Here is a 16,678-nt window from a genome sequence, read left to right as displayed (position 1 = left end):
GAGAGAGAGAGAGCAGGGGGAGAGAGAGAGAGCAGAGGGAGAGGGAGAGAGAGCGAGAGCAGAGGGAGAGAGAGAGAGAGAGAGCAGAGGAGAGAGAGAGAGAGCAGAGGAGAGAGAGAGAGAGAGCAGAGGGAAAGAGAGAGAGAGCAGAGGGAAAGAGAGAGAGAGCAGAGGGAAAGAGGGAGAGAGGAGAGAGAAAGAGAGAGAAGAGGGAGAGAGAGAGAGAGAGAGAGCAGAGGGAGAGAGAGAGAGAGAGAGAGAGAGAGCAAGTGGGGGGGGGAGCAGACAAGTCTTCGGGAGAAGTCTCTGAATGTCCTTGAGTGGCCCAGCCAGAACCCGGACTTGAACCCGATCAAGCATCTCTGGAGAGACCTGAAAATAGCTGTGCAGCAACGCTTCCCATCAAACCTGACAGAGCTTGAGAGGATCTGCAGAGAAGAATGGGAGAAACTCCCCAAATACAGGTGTACCAAGCTTGTAGCATCATACCCAAGAAGACTCAAGGCTGTCATCGCTGCCAAAGGTGCTTCAACAATGTACTGAGTAAAGGGTCTGAATACTTACTTAAATATTATTTCTGTTTTAAAAATGTTATACATTTGCAAAATGTTCTAAAAACCATTTTTTGCTTTGTCATTATGAGGGATTGTGTGTAGATTGATGAGGAAAAAATAACAATGTAATCCATTTTGGAATAAGGCTGTAACGTAAGAAAATGTGGAAAAGGTCAAGGGGTCTGAATACTTTCTGAATGCAGTGTAGATATGACTCCTGGAGTAGGGTGAGGTATGGCATTGTACTGTACAGGCTACAGAGATAGATATCCCTTACCCACTAGGGTGGGAGGTCTAAATGACTGTTGCCGTGTTCATTTTGACACTCATTTTTTAAATGTAGTATAGTATCAGTCATTTTTACTAAAATATTATTATGTCTTAGTCACATTTTTGTCATTTGAATAATGATTTAGTTTAGTTATTGGCAAAATGACAAAATCAGTGGGCCATTTTAGTCAACTAAATATCCTTTCATTTTAGTCAAATCGCATTTGTATTGCCTCATTAACCTATAGTAAACATACACCACTGACACACACAATACATAGCCTTGTCCTACCAACATACTATTCTGCATAACATCCTATTCTCTTCCCAACAGCAGAAATATTCCAAACATATAAGAATATATAACAATTATCTGGCCATGTACATTCCTAATTCAGCCTACATAGATATTACACATCACATACAAAGACACACTCAAGCGAGAGCAAGAGAGAGACAGAGAGAGTGAAAGAAGACAGAGAGAGAGCAAGAGAGCGAGAGAGACAGAGAGAGAGACAGACAGAGAGGAGACAGAGAGAGAGAGCAGACAGAAAGGAGAGAGCGAGAGACAGGAGACAGAGAGAGGAGACAGCGAGAGAGACAAAGAGAGAGGAGACAGAGAGAGGCACAATCACCAGATGGTGCAGAAAAGTATTGGTGAAGTAGTATGGGTTACACCTCTATCACTCGTCCCGTCACTGACATCGTTATCAACGTTCAACCGACGCTGCAGCCACGTTGATGCCTAAAAGGAGAATGGTGGTGACTGACTTTGAACGGGAGCTAATGACTGTTACGTCCAGTGATATAGTCGAGTCATTAAATCTCAAGTCTGAATCGAGTTCCAAGTCCCCTGTGTTCAAGTCCGAGTCCCCATGTCCAAGTCCCCAAGTCCGAGTCCCCAAGTCCGAGTCCCCATGTCCGAGTCCCCATGTCCGAGTCCCCATGTCCGAGTCCCCATGTCCGAGTCCAAGTCACAGGGTCCACATGAACTCAAAATAAAGTTAAACAGTCAGATAAAGTGTAGTGGCAAGAGGGATTTAGTCAATAAAATGTTTGCTATCCATTTTTCTTTCTTTCTGTACCACCAACTATGTGCATATAGGCTACTGGTAATGTTACCAGGGCCACGTTCAGTTGCAAAACGTTCTTGAACGTTGTAGATAAAAATTCAATGACTAGAGCCGACATTATTCCTTATTCAACATGTCAGAGGCATGTTTGTTCTACATAGCATATTTCTATCTGAACGTTCCAAAACATTTTATCCTGCTGAACGCGCCCCAGGTTGTTAGCTATAGCTAGCTAATAAGGTAACTTGACTGAACAAGGTGTAGCCTAAACCAATGGTTAACGGTCCGGTCCGCAAGAAGCTAAGTTTTAAAGCACCCGCGATATGCTTTATGAATATTAGACCGCCAATGCATGATAGAAAGAAAAAAACATAGCGGAGGTATTATAGGTAATATCTTTTGAACGGTAATGGCTAGAATCAAGCTGTTTTCTCTGAGGAAAAGAGGGAGACTTGGCAAGTACGTTGGCTACAGAACCTGGCTATGAAATGCAGTTGGAAAAGTGCAGGGCTTGAGCAAGACTTTTCTATACTGAAGGGAGAGAAAAATATAGCTGGCCTGTTCATTTAAATTCTACATTTACATTTTACATTTACATTTTAGTCATTTAGCAGACGCTCTTATCCAGAGCGACTTACAGTAGTGAATGCAGACATTTCATACATTTTAACTAAATGCTGCTATTGTTTTTAACTACTTGAAGCAGCTTGTGTTTCTTAAACCAGGCAAAGGGTATCTAACTAGAAGGCTGGTGGTGACTGGTTAGCTACGGGAAGCAAGACAGTCGCCTCCGCGATGTGTATAATCGAAGGCGGAGCTGGAGCAGAGCCTGTCTGCCCACACTCATTGCTTGCTCCCCTGCAGCTCACCAGCTGATGTAGGCTAGGATGTGTGCCGTGTCCTTCCCACTGTTTTGTAGAGAACTACGTGCTCTACAAAATACTCATGTCCAGTCCACTTAGTATTCACATTTTACTCAGAGAAACTTTTGTCTCGTCTCATTTTAATCAACTCAAAAAATAATTTACGTTTAGTGGTAGTTTTTCTAAGTCTATTTAGTCAGTTATAGTCTCGTCAATTGCCAGTGAAAAATAGGTGTTTGACAAATATTTTTGTTGACGATTAACACTGGTCTGTTGTCATCACACTCAGCCATGCTGCATGCAGGCAGACAAGCAGCCAGCTAGACAGGCAGACAGAGAAACCTGCTTCAATCCTTCCCACAGCCACTTCAGGACAAGCAGCAGGTTCACACACACACTGATTCCATTGACTAGGCTAATTCCACTTGTGTGCTGACATAGTGGCGACGAACACAATGACAAAGACATTCTCTGTCCTCAATGGTTATCAAGAGGGATCTGTAGAGGGTAGAAGCTGTTGTCTCATACACAGTCACATTCTACAGCGTTGCTGATCACAGCTCTGACATCATGCAATGATTAGGGGGCGTAGGTAGAAGTTGACCCTAACCACTGACACAGGATCAAATTATGTAATGGTTTTCTAATGTTAAAGGTTAGGATTGGGGGATAGGATCTGATCTTAAATCTGTGGTTGAGGGCAACTTCTACCTGCACCTAGCGGTTAGCATTATAGCAGTATTAGCTGTATTAGCTGTATGTATGTATGTATGTATGCATGTATGGACCGACCTGTCGGAAGGAGAGAAGGACAGGTGCTCCTCATACATCTCTCCCTCTAACCCCAGGCTGCTCCAACTACTGCTGTTTCCATTGCTGCAAGAGACAAGACCAATGCTCAACACTGGTAACATACACACACTGATCATAACCCTGTCCATTACCCTAATCCTAGCAATGACACTAACCCTGAACCGACAAACCCTAATCTGCTCCAACTAACCCTAACCTGCTCCAACTAACCCTAATCTGCTCCAACTAACCCTAATCTGCTCCAACTAACCCTAACCTGCTCCAACTAACCCTAACCTGCTCCAACTAACCCTAACCTGCTTCAACTAACCCTAACCTGCTCCAACTAACCCTAACCTGCTTCAACTAACCCTTACCTGCTCCAACTAACCCTAACCTGCTTCAACTAACCCTAACCTGCTCCAACTAACCCTAACCTGCTCCAACTAACCCTAACCTGCTCCAACGACTGCTGTTCCCATTGCTGCTGGGGAGACAACCGTTCAACAATGGGCACACACACAGTCTTAGGCGTGGGAATCACTTTGGTCAAGCAGGTTCATAACAGACCTGGTTGATCTTTCTTACCTGGCAGAAACAACTGCTTTAAAGCATTACATGATCCATCTTAATGTGAGGCTCATACAATAGTTTTGGTCCTGAAAAAACATTCAATCAAAGCAATAAGTGATGACTGCCCAATTATGTGAGATGAGATCACTGCATACTAGTCTTCACTTGTGAATTCCACTGGGACATCCAGCTGGCAGCTGGAGCATCACAACACACTGTAGATCCGACAAGGCCCTTGAGCAGGGCACTTAACCCTAATTTGCTCCAGGGGCACCGTACTACTATGGCTGACCCTGTAAAACAACACTTTTCACTGCACTTATCAAATCAAATTGTATTAGTCACATGCGCTGAATACAACAGGTGTAGACCTTACAGTGAAATGCTTACTGACAGGCCCTTAACCAACAATGTAGTTTAAAAAATACTGATAAGAATAAGAAATAAAAAAGGAACAAGTAGTTAAAGAGCAGCAGTAAAATAACATTAGCGAGGCTATATACAGGAGGTACGGGTACAGAGTCAATGTGCGGGGGCACCGGTTAGTCGAGGTACCTAGCCGACAATATGTATTTTTTGGTTTAGTTAAATTAGCCCTGATTATCAGGCTGGCTGGAACCTGCACACTGTGCACTCTGGTATGTCAAGAATGATGTGGAGACCTAAAAATAGCTCCACAAACATCAACTAGTTAATTGATGACCTGAGCTAAAATACGGTCTCCGTAGCTGTGGTTTATGAAAGTGGTATGCTGAGAGGTCGTTAAGAAGTCAATCAGTTCTTCCAGGGTTTGAAAACCTTTACAACGGAGCCTTCCCTTTCCTGAGTTATCTAGTTTAGTTGTTGACAGTTGGGAGACAGTTGGGAAAGTATTTTGAAGGGAGAGAGAGAAGCTAATGAATAACAAATGGTGGAAGGACTTTGTTCTTGTGGAAAGGGCCTGAGGCAGAGAGAGAGAGAGAGAGAGAGGCTGCTACAGACACACCTTAAGAAAATATTATTATACCTTCAAAATAACTATCTGTTCTCCTCACACATTCTCCCATTCAGTATCTGGGGAGAGAAGTGTACATGTTAACTGGGTCTGCTTCCATAGAGATATCAGGCCGAGCCAGGGAACGTCAGTAACTCTCCTCCAACCGTGAGACTGGGTGAGACCACGTCACTCTCAGAGCATTACACCAGATCCACTAACAGACCAGTACGTGTGTGTGTTTCTATCATAAAGGAAAAGCCATATCTCTCTTAAAAGGGATACATTATCCTTATGATGCATTAACTCAATCTCAGCAGAACTTGGCATTAATCAGCTATTTAAATGATATAACAACATTTGAGAGAATATATGTAATGTAATATTTGCTCAAATCAGAGATAATTGTTTCTCGGCAGCAGAAGGTCCTACAGGTTCCCAAACTACACATTCTGCTGGTCGTGACCTACGGTGACCTCACGTCATCCAGCAGCCATCCGACAGACAACATGGAGAAACCCGTATTGTACTGATCTCAACTCAGTCTCACAGCATCAAACCAGCTAATCCCCAATCACCACAGTCATCTTAAAATGACATGGGAAATGCCAGTGCAGCCAAAGCGGTGATGACTGACTTGCCTTCATTAGTTTCAGCATTAATTGAAGTCTAGGCTGAATGCCACAACCCTGGTCTAAAGTTCTACTCACTTATATATCAATCCATCTGTGGACATTGAACATGGATTAGAGTCCTTCGCTGGTATGAAAGAGTGAGACAGAAAACAGTACTCAAAGACATTAAAGAAGTGTTTCAAGAGGTGAATCATTAATCAACTAATCTAGATTAGATGTCTCTAATGTAGCCTTCAGAGAAACTAAAAGAACAGAGCAGATTAGTTTGAGACTACATGATGTGCTGTGTGTTCCCTACCTGTCGCTGAGGTGCAGGAAGCTGCTGGTCTCGTCGGGGTGTTCGTCCTCAAAGCTGAGGTTGGACCAGCTGCCCAGACTGTCATCGCCCACACTCAGACTGAGCTGCTGGGACACTGTGGACTCTGTGGTCTCCCTGACTGGAAAGCTACCACAGGGACATGGAGAAAGGGAACCAGACATGAATAAAGATACAGAATCTTTATACAGAGACATAAGGGACTGAGAGAAATATAGTTAGTAATCAAGATGGTGGACCTCTTCTTGGCTCCTTTACTATTGTTGTGTAATCTGGTCAAGTACAAAATTGCGAAAATGATGGACTCTTCAATTAATTTCCCAAGATGGTGCGTCACAAGAATTAGTCAAACCCTTACATATTACTAAGCATCATGGTTAACCATAAGGAAATCCATGTGAACAGTCATGGAATCTTATGGGTCTTGACTCACCCTGTGGTTGCGCTCTACAACATTAGGGTTAGTCACAGATTGGTGGTGTTGTGTCTTACACAGACTTTGCCACAATGTATTTGTACCTGAGGTTGGCAGTCTGGCATGCGTTGGACAGCGCGGATGTCATGATCTCTGCGGTCAGACTCTCGGCAAAGCTTGGCCCGTCGTGTCCGATCCCGCTGTCAGCGTTCAGGCTGGTGTTGCTCAGCTCTCGTTTCGCTCCCTCCATTGCCGTAGTGACGATCTCCTCTGCGAACACTGCCCTGCGGTCCAGATCGATGTGGATCTCAGGGATCTCCAGGCCACACACCCCCACCTCCCCGTCCGGCCTCCTCCTCTGGCCTGCTCCTGCCTCAAGGATGTACTGCCTGCTAGGCCACGAGCAGAACGGACACTCGATGACCTGTAATAACAAACAACATTAATACTCAAGAACTGTATATAAAAAAAAATGGGTGGGTGATAGATCATATGTAATCCATCGAAAAAAATACGTCTGACACTTCTTGACCTGGCAGTATCGGCAGGCTGTCTCCCCCAGCGCAGAGCCCACTGCTCCCCCCTCAGACGGCCTCTCAGAGTGGAAGTGTCTATCTGGACCCTGTTGGGCTGGGTGTCCGGCCGAGGCCAGGCCCATCTCCAGCGTGTCGTCCACTATCTTCCTGGCATAGTGCTCCATGACCTGTAGAGACAAATGCTGGGAATTGGAGAAAGCTGAAGTCTAATGCTACAATGATGATAGCATGAATCAGACTGCTGTTAACTCAATGTGTACATGTTTTAACAGTATCTTTCCCTACTCAAATAAAATTATGAACTAAACCAAACTGACCTGCATGACTCCACTGCTGTAGCCTCCGTCGTCCAGGCAGCCTGTGCTGTGGTACTGCCTGCTCTTTCCCTCGTTGGCCAGCAGGGGGCATGAAAAGGAGTTCCTGATCAGGTTCTCTGCCATGTCCTCCAGCTTGAATTTCTGATACAGACACGACTCAGTCAGGGACTTGGGTAGTCGGTCTGACGACACACAGAGTTTGCGTGTGACGTCACAGGTGATGTTGTACGCCAACGACTCTGCGAAGTTCACCAGCTCCATGTACTCCCTCTGGCTCCCATCATCAGAGTCACTGGAAGGAGATCCCACTCTCCCTGCTTCGTCCCTGGGTACAGACGGCTCAGCATTGGGCCCCCTGCAGCCATCCTGGTGGAGCCTTCTGGAGGAGTGGTGCCTAGAGGAGGAGGGTCTCTTCTCCATGTTGCGGGCAGCATGGGCCAGGCCCAGTTTGATGGAGCGGTAGGCCAGACGGCTGGCATACTGATCCAGGACCAGCTCCCTGCTGCCTCCCTCTTTCTTCAGCACCCTGATGAGGTAGCCAGCATACTCATCTGTCACACTTTCACAGCTGGGGTAGTCAGAGGACAGGCCAGAGCTGGCGGTAGAGGTGGACGTTGACGGGTGGAGGACAGAGGAGAGGAGGTCACCAGACCACTGTTCAGCCAGATGACCCACTGTGCAGCCCCTGCTGTGTTCACTGGGCTGGAGTTGGTTGTGGTGGTGAGGGCATTCCCCTGACCAGTCCTGGCTGGCTCGTTTGACTGCTCTTTGACGACACTGTCCTGACCCCATTATCCTCTTCACGTCACTGATCACCTCTCCCGCCACCTCACCAGCGTAGATCCACAGCGTGTTCAGGGTCTGCTCCGAGAACTGGGCCACACTGTCTCTTCTCTCCTCCACCGTCCTCCTACCTCCATCCTCCACTCCTCCCAGAGTGTCCATCTCTGTCGCCATGGAGACGATGTGGCACGCCAGGCGCTCTGCGTAATGGAGGGCTCCCTTGTCGGCCATCTTGTGTCCTCCAACCAATAGGTTGAGTTCTAGCTGCGGACGGTTTCCTGTCTCGGTTCCAGAGTTAAGCCCTTCTACTCCGCCCTCCTCTTCCTCGTTCCCGTCTGCCTCCTCAGACAGAGACCTCATCAGTTTGAGCATGAAGTCAGCCTTGTCCATCTCAGAGGGAGACTCTTTGGGCTCAGGCCCTGGCTGGTAGTGTGGGGTGGGAGGAGGGGTGGCGGGAGAGAACTCCTTGGCCAGTTTGCCTTTCAGCTTCTTGGAGAACTGCTTGATCTGCTTCTCCTGGGACACCTTGTTGGGATGCTGGGGGGTGGAGGGGGGCGTACCAGGGGTCCCGCTGGACATGCAACCAGTGCTGGGAACCATCTCCTCACCGGAGGCCATCTTCCTGCCTTCCCAGCCGTCCATCTCCAACCCTGGAATCTCTAGAGTGTCCATCATCACTGGCCGGGTCTCTGAGACAGCTCTGCTGGTCCTGGAGCCTGACTCACAGGAGCCTCTCCCTGGGTTCTGAGAATGAGGGTGGAGAGAGGAGTGGGAGGTCTGGTCAGTGACAGTACCCTCCTGTCCGGATGGAGGTCCCCGACCAACAATGGCTTTAGAAAGGAAGTCAGCACAGTCCTCCACCTTCTTCTTCATCTTTGTGGCAGTCATCAGCTCACACGCTTCACTCACTATCATATCCACCATGTTGCCAGAGAAGTTGTGAAAGGGGGTCTTTGGCAGCAGGTCAGTCTGTGTGGCAGCAGTAGCATCAGAGGCGCCTGTGGTCACCATTCTGCTCTCTGAGCTGCAGCTCCTCTTGGGGCTGGTCTGGGAGGTGTGGGCCAGGCTGGTCTTACACTGGCAGATCTCTTCTGAGTCGTGGAAGAGGGAGATGGCCTGGCCTGCCTGGGGGACAGGTACACAGCTGGCCATCCCAGACACACAGAACAGAGCCTTCTTCACAGTACAGCCATCCTCCCCTGATGGACCTGGGCCTTCCTCGGCAGGGTTAGCCTGGTGGTCAGCAGCAGTACTGCAGGTAGTGTGTGTTTCGTCAGCACTGACATAGAATATGTTGTCCAGAGAGAGACTGATGGCTGCTTGGGTGGTGAAGGCCACGTCAGCCTGGGACAGTTCAATGAAGGCCTCCTGGAGGACAGACTCAGAGAGGTCCGAGGCATAGGAGGACACCACCTCCTCATCGTCCTCCTCCCCCACGCTGAAGGACCAGTCACTGGGGGTGAGGGGGGTGGAGGGGTGGGAGAACTGACACACTTCCATCATCCCCTCATACACCAGCTCCTCCGCCAGATCGGCGGCAAACTGAGTCACGGTGCTGTTGAACATCTGCTTCTTCACCGTCAGGAAGTCCTTCAGAGCGCCCGACACCGCCTCTCCCACCAGGAACCCAGCCAGCCCGTTGATGGCCCGTTCCTTCAGGACGTAGGCACGGCGCATGCCGATCTCCTGGAAGGCCATCTGGAAGACGGAAGTGGTGAGTTTGGCAGCCAGGTGGCAGAGGGTGGTGGTGCAAGAGGACACTCCCTTCTGCAGGTCTCTCAGAGCGCTGCCCAGACTCATCTCTACCAAGTCTGTGGCAAACCTCTGGATGCCGTCCTTCAGAGACTGGGGCTTCTGTTGCAGCTTGGAGACAGTCACCGTCTCCTGGATCTCAGATAGCTTCATGACATGTCCAGACTGGTTCTGGAACTCCTTGTGACAGACACAGCTCAGGTTCTTGTTGTCGTTGAGGTCCACGGGAGACTGGTATCCACATACGGATCCCAGGATCTCCTTGGACAGACTGCTGGCAAAGTCTGAGTAAGTCTTGTAGAGGGAACACAGGTCCTGGGGTTTCTTTAGCTCTGACTCATCTCCTCCATCTCCCTCGGTCTTCCAGAAGTAATCCAGAGCTCCATCTCCGAGTGGGCTGAAGGCTGAGGAGCTAACGGGGCTGAACAGAGGACCTCCACCTTCCTCACAGGAGGTCCGGGCCGGCCGGGGTGAGTCAGGGGATCCATACGGAGAGCCAAGGGGGAGGGGGCTTCTGAGCGGGGTGGGTTTCTTCACATTCGCAGGGAGGGTGCGCTGGTCGAACCGGTGGGGGTTCATGGTGGAACAGCTTCGGGACACTTTCTTGGACCCTGACTTGCCAGTACCAGAGTACTTCTTCTTCTGGTCTGGGCCGGTAATGATAACAGAGGAAGTCGGGTCTAAAGGCAGGGTGAGTGTACAGCTCTCTGAGCTCAGCTCGTCTAGGTCGTCAAACTGGTCAAAGCTGTCGAAGAACTCGCTGACCTCAGAGTCAGAGTCCTCCACCCTGTCCGTCGGCCCCCCGGGGATCTGAGGTATGTCCAGTGTCGCTTTGAGACTTTTCTGGTAGCCAACCTCATCTAGGAATATGATTGGACTAGGGCTGGAGCCGTCCGACTCCTCTGATTCGCTGACAGGATGTGTGGGGGAGGGGAGCCGGGCTCTAGGGCTGCAGAGGGTCCACTGGGACTCTGCCCTTCTGGAGCACTGTACGGTAACAGACACCTCTGGGGGAGACCTATGACTGGTTGAGGACTTCCTGTGGGCAGAGCTGATTATGATCCTGGAGCCTGATAGGTCCTTGTCTCTCTTGTGGGCAGGGACTGTCTGGGAGGCCACATCACGCTGGTTTCCATGGAGATAAGAGTCATCGGCTAGGGAGAGAGGGAGATAGAGAGTGGGGGGGTAAATGTTTCGGTCTAAATTTAGTTAACACTTAAGGTTATGCAACAATAAGTGATCACATCATGCTCTATTGAACATTCATCTACATAGAGCTGTGATGAACCTACCGTTGTTATTCTCTCCAGTGGCCTCCTCCTCTAGGTGTTCCAGAGCGGTGACAAAGTCATCTTCGATGGAAGACACAGACTGGTTAGGGTCATCGTCCTCGGGCTGGCAGGGTTCTGCCGTGCCCCTGTGGAGGGCTTGGAGCTCCAGGGCATAGCGGACCCCCGCAGCATAACGCCCCAGCAGGCCCACCAACACACCAACAATGGCCTGACTGGGGCTGGAGCTGTGCCTTACAACACACACCGCCTTTAGCGAGCACTGCTGTAGAGGATAGAGAAGAAACAGTCAGAGTTTGCTGGCTGCCTGGTACAGTAGTTTATTCTTACTGCCAAGGGACAATTAGCTCTTTGAGGAATAAAAAACTAGGTCTGCAGACTGTCAGCTCCTGCCAAGACGCGCTAATCATCAGAGAGTCTTTGGCTTTGGAAAACTCACAGGAATTCACACAAGAGTTCTCTTTCCTTCGGTCTGTGTCTTACAGAGAGAGGGGCTCTACTGGGACAGCCTTGTTATGTCTGCATGTCTGATTGTGGTCTGATGTGTTGTTGTATATGCAGAATAGAACCCTCAGCGTCACTTCTGTCTTGGCCACCGTGGGTAGAGGCTCAGTTTTAGTTGCACTGCCTGTCTGTATATCTGTATGTCACACACACTGTAACCACAATGCTGCAGAGTCAGACTGAACACTCGCACAGACGCATGGGACCAGGCAGGACAATGTGGCAATCACTGGTGAGAAAACAAGCAACCACACTATCCCAGACATCTGTATACCTGGCTAGGTTCAACAGGGTGAAAACACAGAATCTCTCAGGCCTTTGCAAGCAGCCTGAGTAAGGTCCTATGAATCATCTTCAAAACTATATTGAACTCTTATTTACCTGTGAAATACTGTATTTCCTCTGAAGCAGTCTATCGACCTGAGAAACACAGTCTTCCCCCTTTTACCTATTAGACACTTCCTCCTCTCATGTCTACCTGTGTAGTAGAGTCCCTCCTGTCGGCTGGTTTCCTGCTGTCCTTCAGCAGCAGCACCTCTTCGTTCCTCAGGCTGGTAACGTGGGGAGACCTCAGGAGCTCCGCCAGGTCCCCTGGAAGAGACGACAGGGCCTGGGAACGAGGACAGACATCACACAAATAATACATTAATAACGCATCACTTAAAGGGGCAATCAGCAGCTGCTACATCCATTTTTGGACTTAATTCATTAATTAAATGTACCCATTGATTCTTGAAGAATATAACTTATAAATAAATGCCTCATAAGCTTAGTTCAACTGTCATACCCCATCAGAACCCAAAATATAAGCTTGTTTTACTCCAACGTTTGTAAACAAAGTAAATGTAAACAAACATTATAGCTTCAAAACATGGTTCAAACTATCATTTTAATATCATGGATGGTCAGTCCTTACATCCACAGCTCTGTCTATGAATTTGAGAGTGGTTACATTTCTCCAGCCCCATCTCTCAACTTTTTACAGAAACGCTTTGTTATTGTTTCCACTGCTGAGTGCCGCATTCATTGAACTACAAAAGAGTCAGAGCTGGTGCAGTAAGTCTCACCTGTAGAGTTAGATCCTCCCCTTCAGAGTGGCCAGGCAAACACACAAAATGGATCTGAGGGAAGAAAAGGACAAGTCAGGGAAATCCTCAAAATCATCAAGTCATAATCAAAGCGTGTGTGTGTTGTGATACACACCTCAGTCAGGCGTGGTGTGTCTTTGGTATGTAGTTCCAGTCCCATGCTGCACAGCTCCTTCCTGCTCCTCAGAAGGCTCTTCACACACTGAGGCCCACTGTCACGCACCGTCTACACCATACACACAATTAGAGGTTAGCTTAGGTTTCACCCATGCACAACCTCACACACAGCACCAGGTTATCAACATTAAAATGAAATCAATCGATCAGTCAATCAATGAATCAGAATATGGCAGTCTGACTCTAACCTCTTTCCTGATGGAGGCTCTGGTCCTGAGAGGAACTCCTCGGATACGGGCACAGGCGTCCATGGCAACGCAGGCTGGGTGTGGCGGACTAGCCACTCACCTGTAGAAGGAGAAAGAGGGGAAGGAGAGAGAGGTGGGAAAGAGGGAGAGATTTTATATTTGAAATTTGATATCATTCAATTCTGATTTACTGACAAGTCTCAAAGATTAGAATGAAAAACAACGATCCTAGTCTATTGCAAGTACAGCTGCACAGGGAGGGTATGTTAATGGAAACTTTACAAGTTCACCAGTAAACTAACAGAATTTTGGTATCTTTCAAGGATTTTATGTAATCTATCACAAGAATATCAGAGGTATCTGTAATAATCTCTAGCCCCCTGTGGCCTTAGCACATGTAAAATCTACACTGAGTATACCAAACATTAGGAACACCTTCCTAGGAACACAGCCTCAATTCGTTGGGGCATGGACTCTACAAGGTGTCGAAAGCGTTCCACAGTGATACTGGCCCATGTTGACTCAAATGCGTTCCACAGTTGTGTCAAGTTGGCTGGATGTCCTTTGGGTGATGAACCATTCTTGATACACATGGGTAACTGTTGAGCGTGAAAAATCCAGTTGCGTTGCAGTTCTTGACACAAACCGGTGCGCCTGGCACATACTACCATACCCCATTCAAAGGCACTTAAATCTTTTGTCTTGCCCATTCACCCTCTGAACGGCACACATACACAATCCATGTCTAAATTGTCTCAAGGCTTAAAAATCCTTCTTTAACCTGTCTCATCCCCTTCATCTATACTGATTGAGGTGGATTTAACAAATGACATCAATAAGGGATCATAGCTTTCACCTGGTCAGTCTATGTCATGGAAAGAGCAGGTGTTCTTAATGTTTTGTTCTTAATGTCTTCATACTAAACCCTCTTTGATAAGACTCAGTCTTCATCCACTCTCAACACAAACCCTAATCATAACAGGAAGTCAGCTGTAGAGGTCAAGAGGTTAGATGTACCACTGCACAACAACACAACCCCAGTCACCTCAGAAAGACAAACACTGGTGGAGATGAACTGAACTGATGCACTCAAGCAAACACTCAGATTAAGTTCAATAAATTCAGAAATCATAAAAGCAGATATTCTTCGATCAGGTTTCCAGCAGCCTTAGATGTTGGCCTAGTCACTCTGTCTGATGTCTTCCTTCAGGCTCCAAGCCAGCACGGACGATCAAACGGCCGTAGAGAGAACAGGGGTGTGGACCCGGAGTCTGAACACTAACCCAGGGCAGGAGAAACACACTTGGTAAGCATGAAAGAGCAGCTAAAGACAGCAAAAATATTTACAGTGAGCGAGGAAGAAAGTTTCCCAAGAAATGTGAGCTGTTCTTTGAGGTGCTGTCCAAAGCAGCTGGTTGAATCTGAGTCTAGACGGCCAGTCTTTGATAGGATGCCTGTCCTCTATGGGAACCAACCAGGGGAAATAATGAATACTCTCTTTCTCTTCCTCTGCTGTCCCAGGACCTCCTGGTCTCTTGACTGCTTTGGTGGGGTTTTCAGAAACAACAACGCAAGCTGTTACCGGCTAACCTCAGCTATGTACTGACCCCAATGCTATGACCATAGAAATGCAGCTCGAACTAGGAAGTCTAGTTTTGCGTGACTGCCACACAGCAGCAAACTGACAGGCCTCTCTGTCTCTATTTCAATGTTGCAAGTTGTATTTTCTCCTGATGGTTTTGATGATGCTCAGTTCATGTGTCTTATACCATGGCATTTTAGTAACACATTTTTTAACATTTAGACTTATAATCATAGTCAAATCATAGACTTTGCACAAGATGCTAGTGCAGAGACAATGTCAAACTATGGGGATATGGCCAAATAGAAATGACCTATACTACAGGTTCTTATGGTCTCTGTAAGCAGCTTGGCATGAATTGTGTAAGGGCTCAAAATAGGTCAGTCTGAGATGTTGCAGCATGAATGTGTGACTATGTGGGCAGATGGGTAAACATGGGAAAGAAATGCAGTAGCACACAGGAGTGAAACTACAGCTGAAAATTCAGATAACCTTTTTCAGTAAACCATACATCTTTACAACTAGGTATTACACAAGACAAAAGCAAACAATAAAAGATCTGACAAGGCCCGCAGCTGTTGTTGGTGTAGCTACATCATCATCTGCTGGGCTGATTACTAGGAACTGCATTCTATAGCCTACTGAAAATAGGGGGAGTGGTAACTAGCTACTTTGGCTATCAATCTTTCATTAGCTCGCTATTTGGGGGGGTAATACATTGCCATTGTAGCTGGTGACAGGCCTGTGCCGCATCTGCATTATACACTAACGTTAGCTACCTTATGTGCTATAAAACCGTCCATAACCGCCTGTGTGGCTGACCACAACAAACATGCAAGCCAGCTGATCAAGCAACGAACTAACGTTAGAATTCGCTCCAAATAAGTTTTACTAGTAAACAACTTTCTAACTTCTCTTTCAGGAAAAACTGTAGCCATATAGCTTGCCAGGTAACTGCAAACCACGTTTATGTTATGGCAGGCCATAATTTACGGCCAGTGTCGCATTTTCACAGAGGAAATGAAAATTATTATTTGATAGTCCCATTCCTTGTGACATCCCACTATAGCAGTAGCGTAACATGTTGGTTTAATATCGACTCTGTGCAAATCAATCACCTATCTTAGCTAACTAGCCAAGTGTCAACAAGCTAGCGTAAGGGTATTGACTAGTTAGCTAGCTAGGCTAACTGTCAAACATTGTAGCTAGTTAGCATCGGACATTGTTCCACTGCACCGTCATTATGCTAGCTAGTTGGTGTGAACATATACAAAACAATTGTCCTCTCATGTCATTAAATAATGACTATACAATCATTTATCGTCAATTCAACACAAATATGATCTTTCAATCTCCCACTCCTGTTATTCTCACCATTTAGCAAGTGTTGGACTAGTAGCGAGATGATATTCCACTGACTGACAGTTCATTCCATGAAAACAAGACTGATTCAGGCAGTAGTAATCACTCTCTGAGCTCTGCTTTCCCTCGGCGAGGGAGAAGCACAGACAGAGTAGTCGATTGCGTGATGTCATATCTAAGAAGATGCCATGCCAAGCATACAAAATTCCACTCAGATAAAATGGCCTATATCAAGTACAGATTGTTTGTGAGGCCTGGGTGTCTTCAGCACTAAATTGGAAGTAGGCTGCCCCATTCATAGAGGCTAAATGCTTTAGCGCCTTTTGACAACAGGCCTATCTTCTGACAAGGGGGTGTTAAGAGCCCCGACGCTTGCTAGGGTTAGTGTTGCCAAATGGCCATATCTCCATGTTACAGCGTTCGTTTATGGAAAAGAGACAAGACAAAGGCGACCACCTGTGCTATATAGTGTGTTCCAAACACCTGACCTGTGTGTAAGCGTAACTCACAGTCACACGACTTGGACGTCACACATTTGATGATTTGAAACTCAACTTAATAGACAAAATGACTTGACTTTAAGTTATTTGGCCAGGCTTTGTAGCTCATTTTGTAGCACAGTCTCCGTGGGTTTAC

General features: G+C 47.2%; 1 protein-coding gene across 3 annotated transcripts in view; it reads right to left on the bottom strand.

The window, feature by feature from the left end:
- Window positions 1-16,155, bottom strand: part of LOC115155720 (A-kinase anchor protein 11) — an 18,070-nt gene extending 1,915 nt beyond the window's left edge. The window contains exons 1-11 of one of the 3 annotated variants that reach the window (XM_029702619.1): window positions 16,055-16,155; window positions 13,099-13,198; window positions 12,849-12,959; window positions 12,713-12,766; window positions 12,124-12,255; window positions 11,145-11,406; window positions 7,318-11,006; window positions 6,997-7,167; window positions 6,569-6,888; window positions 6,032-6,178; window positions 3,553-3,636 (exon numbers count right to left, since the gene is read on the bottom strand). In XM_029702619.1, coding sequence (XP_029558479.1) covers window positions 3,553-3,636; window positions 6,032-6,178; window positions 6,569-6,888; window positions 6,997-7,167; window positions 7,318-11,006; window positions 11,145-11,406; window positions 12,124-12,255; window positions 12,713-12,766; window positions 12,849-12,959; window positions 13,099-13,161 — 5,033 coding nt within the window. In that variant the 5' untranslated portion in view covers window positions 13,162-13,198; window positions 16,055-16,155. Of the gene's footprint in view, window positions 1-3,552; window positions 3,637-4,697; window positions 5,179-6,031; window positions 6,179-6,568; window positions 6,889-6,996; window positions 7,168-7,317; window positions 11,007-11,144; window positions 11,407-12,123; window positions 12,256-12,712; window positions 12,767-12,848; window positions 12,960-13,098; window positions 13,199-16,054 lie in introns of those variants that run through there. The other 2 variants (XM_029702621.1, XM_029702620.1) reach the window with 2 other exon arrangements.
- Between the last annotated feature and the right edge of the window lie 523 nt (window positions 16,156-16,678).

The sequence above is a fragment of the Salmo trutta genome, chromosome 20, assembly GCF_901001165.1.
Source record: "Salmo trutta chromosome 20, fSalTru1.1, whole genome shotgun sequence".
In the NCBI taxonomy this organism is placed as follows: Eukaryota; Metazoa; Chordata; class Actinopteri; order Salmoniformes; family Salmonidae; genus Salmo; species Salmo trutta.
This window is presented reverse-complemented; position numbering and strand designations above follow the sequence as displayed.